At 43.0% G+C, this 17392-nt stretch overlaps 1 protein-coding gene across 2 annotated transcripts in view; it reads right to left on the bottom strand.

Moving 5' to 3' along the window:
* Positions 1-17392, bottom strand: part of LOC308480430 (fer-1-like protein 4) — a 58502-nt gene that overhangs the window by 16895 nt on the left and 24215 nt on the right. For both annotated transcript variants that reach the window (XM_081011884.1, XM_081011883.1), the window contains 15 exons: positions 16471-16587; positions 15787-15939; positions 14550-14733; positions 13582-13706; positions 12544-12678; positions 11852-12025; positions 10625-10741; positions 9676-9837; positions 8440-8608; positions 7494-7660; positions 5877-6008; positions 4475-4517; positions 2748-2854; positions 1675-1806; positions 206-316 (listed from right to left, as the gene is read on the bottom strand). In XM_081011884.1, the coding sequence (XP_080868010.1) occupies positions 206-316; positions 1675-1806; positions 2748-2854; positions 4475-4517; positions 5877-6008; positions 7494-7660; positions 8440-8608; positions 9676-9837; positions 10625-10741; positions 11852-12025; positions 12544-12678; positions 13582-13706; positions 14550-14733; positions 15787-15939; positions 16471-16587 (2028 nt within the window). The remainder of the gene's footprint in view (positions 1-205; positions 317-1674; positions 1807-2747; positions 2855-4474; positions 4518-5876; positions 6009-7493; positions 7661-8439; positions 8609-9675; positions 9838-10624; positions 10742-11851; positions 12026-12543; positions 12679-13581; positions 13707-14549; positions 14734-15786; positions 15940-16470; positions 16588-17392) is intronic.

The following is a 17392-nucleotide window of genomic DNA, read 5'->3' as shown; positions in this document are numbered from 1 at the left end:
AGGAGCAGCTTGAATTGAATGAAGGGTTTAAATCACAGAGCTACTATCCATCTTGGGAGATCATCCTTGCCATAGCTCAAAGGAGATACAAACAGTGACAACAGAATCCCAGGGGACTTTGCAGGTTGTGGGATGGTTATGAATTCATTATCTGGTAATTGTAGCACAGGTTTCAAAACTCATGCCATTCCATACAAATACTTACTTTTACAATATAAATTCGGACAAGGACCTTAATGGGTCTGTTTCTGGGGATGCCCTGGGAGATCTTGTGCTCTGCACCTGCCTCTTCAGCCCGATAGACATAGAATGAGCCCTGCAAAAGAGGGATTAAATAAAAGGCAATCTATATCACTCTTTCTAGTAGAATGATATTTTGAATAGCCCTACACCTGTCAGAAGATTTTTCTTCTTGTTTCCTAGGAGACTGCAGCATGTTGAGTCCTGCAGTATCACAGCTCTACCACACCTCTGGTGACACATATATTGGAAGTGCAATAAATCACAGGAGAGACAGGAGAAGGAAAAGCACAGTAAAAGTAAAGCTATAACTCCATAAGGAATAGACACAAGGAGGTTTATTACTACATTCTAAGCAAAGTATTAGCCTTCATCCTACGGAGCAGGCTAGATCATAGCTGTCAGCTTACAGATTTGAAAATAAGGGACCAGCTGCCTTGAAAATAAGGGATCAGCAGCCAAAATAAGAGATTTTAGTCAACCAGCTGAAATGCGAAGTTAAAAGGGACCAGATAATTTTGGAGAGCAGCTCCGGTTTTTAGCCCTTCGTTTCCAGAGGTTGCTGCTCAAGACACCAGCTGATGAAACACTGCAATTTAATAACTACAAGCAGCAACCACTTTTTGCACAAAACGAAGTCCAAGCTATGAAGATGCTGCTGCAGTTCTGTATCTTTTCTCTCATGCTCCATCTGCAGCTCTCAGTTCCATCAGGCGGGGTGGGAGGAAGGGGGGGGGGAAATAGCGCCCGAATTAAACCCGCAGATCAGACCATCTATGCTAGTCTACCACTACAAATCTATGGGAGAAGCGCTTGCGGTCCTTCCTCCGCTTTCCCCCTCTATGGTTAGCCCTTGGAACACCTGCCCGCGCCTCCGCCTCCTCCTCCGCTTCCACCTCCTCCTCCTCTCTCTGAACTGCTTTCTCTGTGGTTGCCCTCGCTCTCCTCTCAAAGCTCCTCAGCAATTCTTAGGCCATGCCAGGCTGCTCATCTCATCTGGGTCCTTTGGCGGCGCAGCCGCAGTGCAGTCTAGCGGGAGTGGAGGTGGCGGGCAGAGGGAAGGCCCTAGGCAGAGACGCTCAGTTCGGCGGCCGCTAGGAGGATGGTGGCGGAAGGGCCCAAGGCTCCCATCAGTCCTGGCGGGGAGGGGCTCCTGGGGGCTGAGGCTGGTGAGAGGAGGTCAGGGGGGGAAGGGCAGGCAGCCAGGCAACACAGTTGGAGCCTCCCTCCTCCCTGGCCGGCAGGGAGGGAGGGAGGGAGAGGAGCTGTTTCCTTTGAAACCCGGGAAATTTAAGGAACATCATCAATAAGGGACAGCAACGGGACACTGCGCTCGGATAAGGGAGTTTCCCGCAAAATAAGGGACGGTTGACAGCTATGGGCTAGATCTGCCATTGCGTTAGTGCACAGGGTTAGTTGAATCCAGCCAGCTACCTTGTATTTTCCCACTAAATTATCCTCTTCATTTCCATCTTCATCTTCATTGGCTTTCCCACGATGAAGTGGAAAAATACAGAGCCAGTCCTCAAAATTGTCGAACTCGTTTTCCAGCTCTGAACTGTAGATCTGAAATGAGAGGTGTGTTAATTTTAGAGCTTTCTTGCCATAACAGCTGATAATAAAAACTAGTAGTACAGAGAACAGTTAGTGCAACCAGAGGCCTCTCCCCTCTAGTGATCTGTTTTCAGTTCTATCACTGATCAAGTGAATAGGTTATGTCATGTTGCTACAGGTGCTACAGGTCACTACAGGTCTCTACAGCATTTTTTAAGTGGATCCATTAAATCCATTAAAACTTGTGACATAACAAATATGTAGTCTTTAAGATGTTATAAGATGATCTTTGTTGGTTTTGAAGAGCTAATAAAAGAGCAGTCATCCACATCTCTCCTTATCATTCTTCACTGTGGTCTCAACCTCAAAGACTGACAGAATAGAACATTATGAACATTGGTGCCTTAGTCAAAAAAAATTATGAGACGGTGGTATATAAATACTTTTATAAACAAATATCAATACTCACATAAATAAGACCGGCCACTCTTTCCTGGCCTGAGCAAATAGTGAAGTAAACAATTATTTCCACTACTCCTTTCCCATTTTTGTTTGTTTTTTGTGGTAAATGTCAGGAGCAGACACAAATCAACTGGCAGGAAATGCCCAAATTGATGTGCATAATATACAAATTGGGGGGGGGGGCGGGCGGCGGCACTGAAATACACCAGCCCTAGTCTCACAGAAACCAATAGGAATATAGGCAGCGCCTTGTATCTAGTCAGACCATTTGGAAGTTAGCTCAGTATTGCTGACACTGATTGGCAGCAGCTCTTGAGGGTTTCAGGTGGGAATCTTTTCCAGCCCTACCTGGAAACACTAGGGATTGAACCTGGTGCCTTTTGCATGCAACCCATGTGTTCTGCCAATGAGCCATGGCCCTTCCCTTACTTATCCTTAATAGGACATACCCTTGATTACTTAGGACAGGATTCTGTCTCTGAAAGACCTACCTTTAATGTAGCTATAAGTTTCCTTTTGGGACGAGGTGGCTCAACCTCAACTATCACGCCATCGTCCGCTTCCACGTCAAGAGAAGCAACATTTAAATTCCCTCCATCTAAATAAGACATTGAGAAATTAATGGGATAATTTGCTCAACTCATACAGTCAAATATCACACATATTTTCCATTCAATCCCTGCAGCTTTGAACAATTTCCAACAAAGTCAATGACGAGATTGTCGCTCTCCACCCCGTTCTTCTGCTTTATTCTTTTTAGCATCAGGCATTCATGCTTGCAATTGAGAATTCAGTGTGAGCACTGCGCAAAGAAAAGCTGGAAGTGGTTCCACTGCAGACACCTGTCGCAGCTGACAGAACCAGGGCACACTGTAGGTAGGCACTGGGAGGTTTCTGCAAGCATAGTGCTTCATTAAGATGGCTGAGTGTGAACCAATCCTATGAAATCTGAAAGGAGCAGTTTGCCAGCCAAAACCAGTGTTACAAAGAGGTTCTAGACAGAGAAAGAGGTTTTTGAGAGACTGAACACCTATTACTGTGAATTGACTCTGTGCCCAGTTATAATTCCTGTTTTGTACATTTGTACATAATTCATTTTGTACATTTGCAAATACACCGATATTCACAAAAAGCACCACTGGTCTCTCTCCTGCAAAGGATGTTAGACCCATCAACTGCTATACTGGGGCCCCCGTCTGTTGTTGATACTACAGTGGTACCTCGAGTTATAAATGCCTCAGGTTACAAACGCTTCAGGTTACAAACTCGGCTAACCTGGAAGAGTTACCTTGAGTTGAGAACTTTGCCCTAGGATGAGAATGGAAATCGTGTGCTGGCGGCGCAACGGCAGCAAGAGGCCCCATTAGCGAAAGCGTGCCTCTAATTAAGAACAGTTTCAGGTTAAGAACGGACCTCCAGAACGAATTAAGTTCGTAACTAGAGGTACCACTGTACACCACACTTTGACTAGGTTGAGCAGCAAAGTATGCACAACTCCAGCAGAGTCTTCCAGCAGAACATCAGAGTCTTCCAACTTTCCAATAGTCAGTCTTTTCCAGAATCCCTGGTTAAGAAAACTCCCTTTCCACACAGTCCAGTTCAAAGTATAAAGTGTGTTTTGTCTCATGGTGCAAGACAAGCATAAACACACTATCTACATTAACTTTAAGAGACGCTGGTACATCATGAACTAATCTACTATAATACAGTTCTTTGGTTTTAGAAATAAACCTCGTAAAAATCCAAGTTTACAGAGAGATTCACTAGCACTTTACTATGCTAGCTCACTATGCTGTACTTGACCATATAGCATGTAACCTTTGCATTTGGTAAATACCGCACAATCATGCCAATATGGCTGAATCCAGCCTTGACTTTATACCGATCACTGCATGTACAAACATTCCTTAGAGAAAGGGAGAGTGGATGAGTAATGCTTTAGGCATTTGGTCTTGGGTGGATACAAATAACCCAAAGATGTTTTTAACCACCCAGTGCAGCTGACATGCTAACCCTGAACAGAATCCAGGCGCAATTTCACCAATTTTTCCAAATTACACCAACACAGGGAACCGTGCTTCTCACAGCTCAGGGAAGCGGAGCACAGACAGAACAATAATAAAAACACCACTTTGGGATGGGTATGTCATTTGAACACCAGATATTCTGGAAAGTTCAGGTCCTTATCCTGGCAATTTCTACAGTATGAAGATCTCACCTGGATCATTTGGGTCCTCTTCCTCTTCCTCATCACTGTAGGACTGTAAAATAGGATAGTCATTAAACAGACTACGACAAATAACAATCAGTCACTACTAACTGAGCAAATCTATTAACAATGTGAGATGAATTTCACAATAACACCACCCCCAACACTCCAGAAACCCATAAAATTTGCTGCAGAAAACAGAAGCTGTATAACACAAATTTTGAGTTGTCTCCAGTATTAGACCTACACAGAGTAGACCCATTGAAATTAATGAATATGACCAACTTTGGTTTGTTAATGGTTGGCAGGAGAAATGCAGAAGGGGTAGCTTTAGCTTATTAGGGTACAGCTGGGACCTCCATCAGAGTGGAGCCCTCCCACCACCAGTGCTTCTCTCTTGGACTCTGGGCACCATTCTAACCCCCACCTACCCCTCATTCCAATTCAGTCTTTAAAGAATCCTGCTTTGTACTAGAACAGGGATGTCCAACTCCCCAAAGACTGTGATCTGCTCCCACTATAAAAACACTGGCAGTAATCTACCCATCGGATTGACCAGAGTTGTTAAGCTTTTTTTGGGAAGCCCTCATCAAAGGTCTTGAGCTTTTTTGGGGGAGGAACACGCAAAGTTGACCTGTTGGACATCCCTGTACTAGAACACAAAGCTTCACAGGATATGACAGTTTTTTGTTGTGGCCTTGCTGGGAATCCTGCAAGGATTTGTGTATGCTAAGGAGACCTAAACTGATTTATTAATGTGTGATGTTCTAGAAACACAGCACCATTTACTTCACATCCTAACCTCATATATTGAATTGTAAACAAAGTACAATAAGGCAGGACTCTTTTTGTGATGATACAGAATACGGCCACCTCTTTTGCACCTGCCTATAGCAGCCATTTTGTGCTGGCTGGCAAACACAGCATTTCTATCAAGATATGATTACTGGCACCTTATTTTTTTAACCAAAAAAGCACCTTAGTGTTTGAAACTGTTTGTTTGTTTTTTCATCATTTAATTGCCTTCCTGTTTTTTAAGTAGTTCTCAATCCATAAAAGAGCCCATCTTCTTGCTAAGTTTATTTAAGGACCTTTCCTACTCCCCTCCCATTCTTCTTTCTTCTCCTTCTCCAAAACCCGTGAGGGGATTGCAGTATCCTGATGGGATATGGTTTTTCCTGCTTCCTCCTACCTGTCCTATGTAGTTCTCTACTGCAGTCATTTGCTTCACACCTGAGTCCCTCCCCCCTCCTCAATCTGCTGCCGTTCAGATTTTTTGGACTACAGCTTCTATCAGCCACAGCCAGCATGACCAGTGCTCAGGGATGAATGGAGCTGTAGTCCAAAGCATATGGACGGCAGCAGGTTACATTCTATTGCAAATACAATTCAGTAGTTGAAATCCCATTACCTGGTTGTTTAATTCCTTTAATGATTCATAGTACTTAGACCACCAATCCAGCTCTTCTTTCTCAGGCTTTTCCTCCTCAAATTCTTCCTCCTTCGGCATGAGTTTATCAATTGGGAGTTTCTTCAGAGGTGCCTGAGAATAAATTATCTCAATCTATCAATGGCATGTGTGAACATAAGGGCCCAGAAGCTCCATCAGGTCCAGTGTCCTTCTTCCAACAGTGTCAATGAAGCCTATAGGCAAGCTCTAATCTATTCGTGCAGCAATGAGTAAGAGGTAAACTGCTCCCAATCATGGAGGTTCCATTTAGCAATCTGGAATAACAGCTGATGGGAGCTGGAGTTCAACAGTACCTGGAGGGCCCCTAGATTCTGAATTCTGGTCCACATGTTATTGCTTTACTACATCATTGCTTTCCCTAATTCCAGATCATTTATGAATACATTAAATGGTACCAATTTCAATAGCAAATCATTGGAAGACCCTGTTGCTTATATCCCTTCTTTGTGAAAATTATCCTTTTAATGGATTTCACTGGATTCTTATTCTTCAGTTAGTTACAAGTCCACAAGAGGACCCATCCTCTTATCCCTGTTATGTTCACCCAGAACTCATTCATGAAGGACTGTGTAGAATGTTTGCTACTAAAATGCTTCTACCGACACTCTCAAATAATTCTAAAAGATTAGTGAAGCAGAAATTCCATTTGGGGGAAGCCATGCTGAGTCTTCCTTAGCAAAGCTTGTTCTATAGGCTTGATAATTCTAACTTTAATCATGCTTTCCACCGATTTTCTGAGCTTCTTATCTCCCAGATTCTCCTAGTTTTATGTTGACTGCTTACTAATGCTCTGATATGGAACTGACTCACATCCCTTAAACCAGGTTACCTCCCACAGTTGTTGCATGGCTTTTCCTACAAAGGAAATTTCTGACAGGAAAGATCAAAATGCTTTCCCTGGGGCAGATGTGCATGTGTAACATGCATAACTCTCTCACATACACACCACAACCCATGCCTACTGCTAGAGAAGAAGAAGAAGAGAAGAAGAGTTTGGATTTGATATCCCGCTTTATCACTACCTGAAGGAGTCTCAGTGCGGCTAACATTCCCCTTTCCCTTCCTCCCCCACAACAAACACTCTGTGAGGTGCATGGGGCTGAGAGACTTCAAAGAAGTGTGACTGGCCCAAGGTCACCCAGCAGCTGCATGTGGAAGAGCAGGGAATTGAACCCGGTTCACCAGATTACGAGTCCACCGCTCTTAACCACTACATCACACAGTAACAAAGGACTGCAACTCAGCACTCCCTTTTGTGATAAATACCTGGGATTTAGGATAAAAGGATGTGTCTGAGAATCTTCCCTGGGGACCCTACTGAAATCTGTGAAGATCTGTTTCCAATGATATCTATTTGCATTTACACCCCTGCTGTTTGTACCCCCCCCCTTTTCTGCTGCTCAATATGGTTCCCCCACCATGAAGTACCTAAGCTTTTTGAATGATTCAGCTATGTGGAAAATCCATTTCTGCAATGTGGATTTAGAAAGGCACTTCCTATGAGCCACAACACTCCTCTAACAGCAGAACCTGTGACCATCCAATTGCTGCACTCACCTTTGCAAGCTTAAGGGGATTTACTTTGCTACCTATGTCTCCAGCAGCTGCACCAATATTTATTACTGTCTGACCAGCAGCTGCACCAATGTTTATCACCGTCTTCCCAGCAGCTGCACCAAGATTCAGAACTGATTTGGAGATTTTCGGCCGTGAGGCTTTCCGTGCTGTAAGAAAACAGTATAAATTGTATACTTTAGTATGAATACATGCCTTCACCTGCTGAATCATTTCCACTCTACTAACCAGTTATGGACACACCCACGCCATACATTTAAAGCACATTCAGTGCAAATTTAAAGCACACGACTTCCCCCAAAGATTTCTGGGAACTGTAGTTTCATCCTCCCTGAGCTGCAATTCCCAGCACCTTTAACAAACTATAGCTCTCAGGATTCTTTGGGGGAAGCCATATGCTTTAAATGTGTGTTTAATGTGCTTTAATTGTATGGTGTGGCCCTGCCCTTTGCCACCCACCCACAACTTTCCTCTAATTAACTGACAAAGAGAAAGGATGTTGCATTTAGATGTACCACTGGCATGACTCATCTTAAAACTCCTTCATGAAATACAGCCTTTATATGTTCACAGCATGGGTTTTAGGTGGAAATAATACAATCTGGCTCTGAGAAGATATTAAAAAAGCAAAATGGAGAAATACTGAAGCTCAGGTTGCTTGCACAGTCTTGCTACCATGCTCAACTTAGATTTTTCTTTCAAAGCATGGTGCTTTGAATGTTTTCTGCCTTGGCTTTGACCTTCTGGCATAGGAATGCCAAGAAATTAGATATGGCCATGAGCAGAAGATAGCTCTAGTCCAATGCCATGTGCAGGGTGTCACACTCTGCAAATGTTAAATCCCAGCACATCAAACCCTAACTTGACCCTCGCACAATTCCACCTCATTGAAAGGTCCCTTAAAGGAGTTGGGATTCTAAAGACTCACTTTTGGATGGGCTGTCGTCTTCCTCTTCCAAATCATCTAGCTCTTTAGGAGCAAATTTCATAATATGGGAAACTATGTGAGTTCCGACCATGACAGAGCGTCCAAAGGCCCTCTTTTCCACCACGAAGATACTGAGAGGTGGGTGCAAGTACACCTGCTCTGGAAGCTCCTGTGGAATACAATCAGGTGCCACAAAACAGATTATTTATTCATTATTAGTCATTTATTGATTATACATTGCTTGATGCCCAGATGACTTCTAAGCAGTGTACAAAGCACATACGCATATAGCACAACATTGTTAATATACAGTAAATTTAAAAATACACCAGGATCAAAATACAGGCGGCAACCATTTTGTGTGCATCCAATTGATGCAAGACCAAAGGGGGCAGAACAAGGGCAGGGTGGGGGCGGAACAGGCTTATGCATAACCACTGACATGCACAATGACCTGGCATGCAGCCCCAGCACAAACAGGGAGTTGCCTGTACCCAATAAAACAATGTAGTTAAAACTAACATCCATGAATAAAGTATACAATAAAGCAATCCTTTTAAAACAGCCCAGCAATGACAACAGAAATTAAAACAGTAAACTGAATTAGTAATCTTGGTCAGCAGTTAATATAAGGTCCCAAATAAGATTATTTACTGTATAAAGTGATTTGATAACTGGTGGGATGGTTCTATATCCTAGTTCAACAAGATACTATGAATGTTTCACATCAACCCTGGCAACATTAGAAAGAGAGGTCAAGTCAAGTAAAAGGTATGGATCAAGAGTCAAAATCTCAGAAATAAATCCAAAGCTGCTATAAGTAATCAATTCAGGCATTAATCACATATACTGGTTGGGTTGCATGTTTGCATGTGTGTTCTAGTGGTATTTTTAATGCAGCTTTTTTACTGTGGCATGGCCTTTCAAGAGCAGCAGCTTGCTCCATCATTGGAGCATCCACAGGTATGATAGCAGAATTCTACAGCTCTGCTCAAGACCAAAGTATCAGCCATTCAGCAACATTCAGGTTGTTGCTCAGCTATTTCTACTGATAATCAAGCACATGAAAACCTCAAAGGTTCTCAGTGGATGGGAACATTATTTAGCAGAAATGTATACAATGTGGAGGCTAACTCAAGATAATGGGAGCTTCTAAATTACTGCCGTACAACTCTGGTTTTGTTAATCAGGTAATGGAAGGCGATCCCAGTCTTTTGAGATCTGCCTCTTACTCACCACATCAACAAATTTGACAAGTTCATTGAAATTTGGGTTCTCTTTGTACACTGTAATCACTTCAGATTCCACTTTCTTCCCAGCACATTCAATGATCACCTGTGGCTGGTCAACCTCAAATAAGTTCACACGCTTCAGATCTCTCAGGCCCCAAAACAAGATCTGAAAAAAGAAAGAAAGCAGAAGAGTTGACTCTTCTGGGTACTCCATACAGGGCCCAACACCCTCCTTCTCTAAAATGGTCCTCTTCTCAAAAACCACTGAAGCACCTTTCCCAATGCCCACTCACAGTTGCATTCTAGATTAACAGACCTATATGACACCCACCTACTCTCTCCTGTTCTCTGTTTGTTGCAAACTAGCCTACGGTTGCAAGCCAAACCCCAGCTGAGGAACAATGGATCTTAACACGGTGGTGGTGCTGGCCTGGACAGAAGGCAGGGGAGTAGGCAAATCTCTGTGCTAATGTAGCAATTGGGCCTGGATTAGGCCTCATGTAAACACATGATGGTCGTGGCCTCAGTTCATCTCTGCCCCAGAACACCACCAGCAAGGATCCCACCAGCAGCATTTTCACTCACCCACACATTTGGTGGGCAGAACAGAGAGTTCTGTGCTATTGGAGTGACACTGGTGGAGACACCTCCATCCAATCCCTCCCACAGCCTGGTGCAAAGGGAATTTGGATTGAATTCTTAGTTACTGTGTGTCAAGCTAGATTCCTTCATTCTCTCCTCTGTTTATTTCCTTGCTGCTTTTTCACAAATTGGCTCATACCAGATGCTAAATGAGCAACAATTAATATGATAATTGCAATAACATATTAGGAATGATTAAAAATAATCATCATGTCAATACGTTTGGGGGAGAATCCTGTATTTGAACAGGTTAAAAACAAAATGGTTAGATTAAATACATCCTTTGCTAAAAGAAGAACAAATAATTTTACCTCTATACGAAACTCTTTAAGGATTGGTCGGATACCTTCAGGGATAATGAATCGTCCAGAACGGGGGTCTCCCAGATATTCTGGCTCCTTGGGTTCTACATCACTAGGCACTGATGGCTGGACAGCACAGAACAACAATTTTAAAGTCTTCTCTATAGCTATGTAGACTTAAATGCCCACCTGTCAATTTATCCACCAATTACCATCATAACCAATCCTCACTTTCTGAAGTGAAAGCTGTCAAGCCTTTTCCCTCTGATCCCAGATGTATGAGCAGCACTGGTTGTGGGTGGTTAGCAGTGAGAGATGGTCATTGGTTATATACTGAAAGGAACTTGGGCACTACCTGTCTCATATCAAGTCTTTCCATAAAATTCTTTCCCATCAATGCTTGAGGATCCTGTTCTAAAACACAAGGCCCCTCTGCTAGGAGAACATGATGAACCTGAGAACTTGGTTTTATCACAAATTCTGGTTAGTTTTAAAACAAGCCAACATCAAACCAGGGGATATGAAGCTGGCTTGTTTAACTAGCCAGAGTTTATGATAAATCACAATCCCTGGTTTACACACAAGGCAAAATTAAATTACAGTTAGGGATAAGTACATCTATCAGTGTTGGTGTCTCTCTGTTTCTCCTTACTCCAATCTTAAATTCAGTTCTCCACATTTCCATATCCATTTGCAGTTTCTTTTTTTACAAAGTCCTCACAATAGAGATGTCCATATGATAGTTTGCCTAATATGCACATCGCTGCAAGCAAATATTGCACATTTTGTATGTTGTTATCACTAATAAATGCATTATAATAAATACATTTTACACCAGTGTATACATTTTTGCACACATTTCTTGGCTGGAGAACTGCATTGCAAAATTTGGAGACGGGGGAATGTTGAAGGATGGTTGTGTTTTGGTTCATGTGGAAAGTGTGAATGCAGTAGATCTGCCTTTAAATGCAAACTGAAACAGATTTCTCCCCCTTCCTTAATTACAATGAAATGAAACACTGGCAAAGTCTTCCAGCACTGCGCAGGATGAGGTGATGGAGCACATGTCCATGAGGTTTCACTTAAGCTCAGTCCAGCTCATCAGCACAAAACTTTACTGTTACATGATATTTGGGCCATTTTTTATTATTATGAGACTATTCGCAGGCTGTTCACAACCTATTCGAGCTGCCAAACACATCCCTGTAGCCATGAGGTGGCAATGAGCCCACTTACCTCTAAGTAGCCACTATAATCCAGTTCAATCAGCTCAAAGACAGCAATTAATTCCCCAGCTGCTTTGTGTCCCTTGTAAATGTCAAAAAACTGGAGAGAAGGTTTGCTGTATGGCTCATCTACCAGCTTCACCAGTGGTGTAACAAAGGCTCGGCCAAGGAACACAGGTGAGCCCTGGAAAGAAGAGGAAGCAGCTATCAGATATGGCAAGAAAAATTATTTCAGGAACCCAGTTTCCCATTAGATCCAATGATGGGCATTTTACCCACACTGCAGCACCCTTTGTATCTAAGAGCAATGAGCTCCCTTACCTCCATCTTCACTGTATCACAATCCTGCCTCTGCTTTTTACTTTACTCATGCAGAAAATTCACACAACTGAGCACTGCTCAGCAAGCCTGCTGCTAGAGTGACTTAACCTCTCTCCCAAGTCATTGTTTAGATTAGGAACTAGATTAGTATGAACATTCAGCCCACCCAAGTGCTTGACTAGATCAACTGTATTGGTGTAGGTTTTTCTGCAACATGCCATGTATATTATTCCTTCAACCTGCTGGTGGTTCCCAAACCATTCTGAATTGCTTCTGCAGGAAAGTGGGGTTATGGTCGATGTGAGTTCCTGGTCCCCGAGAAGCTATTGCAGCCAAATAGAAAATTACACAAAACAGGTGAGTTTATATGTTCAAACTTACAAATTTATTGTAGTCAAAGATATTGACAACAGCAACTGGAGTCTCTGTCTTCAAGTCCTCCTTCTTTCCATCGATAATGAGCTGGTCATACAGAAGTAATTCATTCCACATTGGGCTGAGTGTCTCTTCCAAGATCTGAATTAACAGAGATCAAAGCTGCTGTTGAAACAGTTCCTTTAGAACCAGGCTGGACCCATGCAATCCACAGTCATGTATATCTTTCACCCAACTTACTTTTTAAAACAAAAGCTGCCCCAGGAGTCTGTGAAATTAAGTAAAGGGATGGACTGCTTAAACATTTCCCTTCCATTCTGCTTGTGGGCTTTTCATCGGTATCAGGTTGAGCAACCTGGAAACTAGTGCTGGACTAGATGGGCCATTGGTCTCATCCAACAGGACTCTTATAGTCTTTTACTATTGTTACAAAAGCCCGGTGCCTGCCCCTCTCTCTGCCAAGCAGTGGCAAGAGCTCATGGGGCCACAGGCACACCCTTTGGAGAATGGAAGACATGGCAGAGACTGTCGTACTTTAGGAAATATGGTTTATTCGCCTATTTACACCTTTAGTCTGCATGGAGGGGGTCCAGATCTTATGGCATAGTCATTCCAAGAGGCAGCAGCATAAGCTGCTTGAGGTCAGCACACTCCAAAGATGGTTCTCCCCTCTTCTTCTTTCTTCCTCCCAGAAACACCTTGCTCCCCTCCCCCAACAGTTACCCTGGCAACCTTCCAAATCCCCATTTTCAGGTCACACCTGGGGCAAGAAGTTTGTAACGACCCTCAATGGCTCTCTATTGTTTCCTTAACAGCCCTAGCTTGGCCAGGCTACCCTTTGCAGCTTATATTTCTACTTTCATAGCAAAAATAACCAAAATAACCATTTATTAATTTTATCCACATCTATAACACCATTTCCCCACTAAAACACAAACAAAAACATCTCCCTGAGCCTTTTCCCCACCTCTATCCTGTACCATTTCAATATTCATCTGGGCTATCAAATTTTTTTACTCACAAGTCTGCTGCAAATACACTTACACATGTAGTCTGGCACTGAGTTGAAAACACCACTTTTGCAAATGGATCAGAAAGGCCATTTTCATCAGCTGGGAGAATCCCCCGAGCCTGGTACAAATGGGCTCGCAGCTGAAAGTAACTGAAGTCTGCAAAAAGCAAAATGCATCTGTCAGCTTTCCAAGATGACAGCCATGTGTGAGGCTCACACATTAGACAAGACTTTTATGTGAATCATTGCTGTTTCCAACTGGTTTACAATGGGGCGGAATGATAAGTATATCCAACAGCATTTACGGTGATCACGAAAGAGAAACTGCTAGAACTCAAAAAAAAGCTCCACATGAACATTTCATTTTTAAAGCTCATTGGAGTCTTGTGGCACTTTGAATAACTGACTAATTTATTATGGTGATACAAACTTTCATGGACCAGGATCCACTTCAGATCCATTGAATGCTACCTTAACTAAGTTGGTAGGTATATGTTTGTGTGTGTGTGTCACACAAACATACACCTGCCAACTTAGCTAAGGTAACACACACACACACTTGAGTGATGAGGGGATGTTAGCAGTGAGCTCACTAAGGAGTCTTCCTTTAACATATCAGAGGCTGTATTTCTTCACTCTGGTATGAAATTGTTGAACAGTAACATACCAAAAAAATTCAGTTCTGTGTGGCATGAACGTATGTTGCAGGTTCTTATCTCACTATGGCGTTTGACAATAGTGGCATGTGTGATAAGGTGGAGCCGCTCTCCTAGCACTGATGTCACTGCTGTTTACTGGAATGGGATAGGATCACTGCCACCAATCAGCTGTGCCACAGCTTTGTACAACCAGCCATGATGGTTAGGGCTGATGGGAGTTGGAGTCCAACAACATCTGGCTACCCTTACATCAGAATCTTCTATCTTGTGCTAGTTTTGAGTTATGTTATCTTTTCATTTCTGAAAGGACTGGGAGGTAACAAAAAGCAATATGGGCTTACCATCTCTGTTGAGCTGACTGGGTGGGATGTACGCTGGAATCCTTGCGGCCTGCACAGCCTTATCATATATTGGTTTGAACTCCTCTGGTAGCTCTGTGGTGCTGTTCTTCACATATTTAGTTACCCCAAGCCACATGTAGATTTCCAGTTTTGCAAAGATGTCACCACTCCGTGACCCTGGAACCTTTAAGCCCAAAAAAATATTTTTTTAGTTAAAATATGGTGAGGGCAAGAAGTGTTGATATAGTAAAAGCATGAAATAAATTATTAGGTCTGCTTCCACACATAAAGCAATGTTCTAAGTGTGTGTGGGGGGGTGTCAGACCGGGTGATAAACATGGGTCTCTTCCAAACCTATGATCCTGTGTATGTGAAATTAGAATCTATGAGAGAAAACCTGCCATTTATGTGTCAAAAGAGGTTGCCCTGTTGCATAGGGAAAAAAGGATGGGCCTTTTCTCACCTCACCTGGCGGGATGCTATGCCACCCTAAGAGGGAGAGCAATAGGCCAAGTGGGGGTTTTGAGTGTGTGAGTTTGTGGCTGGTGCTGGAAGCTGGAGACACAGAGGCTTTATCTTGCTCTATGCTAGATCCCAAAGCTATGGCCTGGGGCTATCCCTAGGAACCTAATGGGAGGCAAGAGCTGTGGTGCCCCTCTATCCTATGCTCAGGTTGTATATGTGTGTAAATAACACCATATATCCTAAAGATACTAGTCTCCAATGACCATTCCAATACAGTGGTACTTCGGGTTACATACACTTCAGGTTACATACACTTCAGGTTACAGACTCCGCTAACCCAGAAATAGTACCTTGGGTTAAGAACTTTGCTTCAGGATGAGAACAGAAATCGTGCTCCGGTGGCGTGGCAGCAGCAGGAGGCCCCATTAGCTAAAGTGGTGCTTCAGGTTAAGAACAGTTTCAGGTTAAGAACGGACCTCCAGAACAAATTAAGTACTTAACCCGTGGTACCACTGTAGCACTGTATCAGGAATTTTAAGAAATGTTTTGTTTTGTTTTGTTTTTATATGTGGTGGAAGCTGCTCAGAGTGGCTGGGGAAACCCAGATGTGAGGGGTATAAATAATCGTGTTGTTGTTGTTGTTGTTGTTGTTGTTGTTCCAAGGAAACTGAACCATTGGTAAGTAAGTGCTGGAATCCCTAGAGTCTCTTGCTGCTTGGAGGGTCAGGTGCATGCAACAGAAATTTAATGAGCAAAAATGGTGAGCACCCACCTTGAGAAAGACCGTTTGTATCCTGGCACAGTCCTTGCCTTTCTCCTCTTCTACCACTGCATAAAGGATGTGTTGGGCAGGGATCCGAGTGTATGCGACACGCTTGTTGTTGCTAAACATCCAGATCAGGACATCAGGGATAGGACATTGGGGCTGGGGGCGGGAATGAGAGGGAAAGCTGAAATAAAACTAGCTTAATTTTTTTTTAAAGTGCAAACATTCTTTTTCCTTATCTGTGGGGGGAGGGAAGAGTTGAGTTTTTGTTTTTTGTTTTTAAATGGAACTTTTGGTTTGAGACGAGACCGAGAAGTGAAGGAAGGTGTGATTCATGGGCGTAGGCAACAGATGTAGGGACCAGAGTGAGAGCTGAGCTTCTTCGAATTCATCTCAACCCTTGATCCTTTCATGCACCATCCATACACCTTTTGGTTTGGAAAACATCACACTGAATTTCTCACATGCACTCATATTTCTCCCCACCCCACTACCAAAAGGACCAGAAACCTGTTTGCTTTCTTCTTTCAAAACATAAACAGAAATTCTAAGGATTCTAGGGTATTACTAGAATATCATGCTCTCTGGTGCAGTGTTTCCTTTCTCAGTTGCTTGAGCTACCCAGCTTTTAATGTATAAAGTATAGGAGCTCCCAAACCTGATTGCATTCCCACACCTGCAATTACATACCTCTTTAGCCAGGAAGCGCAGCTTTGACAATATTATCTTTGTCTCATTTACTTTCTCCTTGACATTGGTGCGAGTCAGGCGCCTTCTTATGCGCATCCCCTGTTTTGCATATAGTATCTGAAGACAAAAAGATCACATCTTCTAACCATGAATTTAACCACATAGGGGACCAGGCTGAGAGGTCCCATCTTCTTTTTCCCTCCATCAAAAGGTGAATCCCTTCTTCTGCTCTCCCACACCTCCTTGCAAACTGCCCACAGCAGAGAATCTCCAAATTCTATAGCTCTAAGCTGTAGATTGCTGAGGAATTTGTGTTTTCATAAGTAGAAAGTACTAGTGTAATTTTAGAAATGTTTATTTCACTCAGAGAAAGGGCCTCTCTAGGTGGGATCACGTATGACTGCCCCAATACCATCATGAGGACAAATCATAATTAATGCACAATTAAAAAAAAGACATCTGGAGGGGCCCTGAGTTTGAACTCGGGGATTGGAGCAGTAAGGGGAGAATAGTATGGGATGGAACAGTCAAGGCAGAATGCAGCAAGAGGAAGAAGGATGGAGGCCATGCACTGATACCAAGGGTTAAAAGGAAACAAAACAAGGAAGAGAGGCAGGATAAAGCATAGGAAAAAAATAAGCCACAGTGTTCAGAATAAGGAGGCAGTTATTCCTTGCTTGGAACTTTTTCAGGTCCTTTGATCAGGAGGTCCTTTGACAAGTAGACTCTACTTGTTAGAGAGACACATAGTTATGTTTTCAAGTAGGACCTGGCTGCAGCCTGATTATGTGGGGTTCCTATGATTTGCTTCTCCCTTGCAATATTTTTCTCAGCAAGTGCAATTAGTAGCTGTAAGTGGGGGGGAGTCTCCCTATGAATAATTAATTGCTACATTAATGGATGCCAATTGGTAATCTAGATC

The sequence above is a fragment of the Podarcis pityusensis genome (assembly GCF_964106645.2).
Source record: "Podarcis pityusensis genome assembly, chromosome: 6".
Classification (NCBI taxonomy): Eukaryota; Metazoa; Chordata; class Lepidosauria; order Squamata; family Lacertidae; genus Podarcis; species Podarcis pityusensis.
Note: the sequence above shows the minus strand (reverse complement) of the source record. Positions and strands in the feature narration are given on the sequence as shown.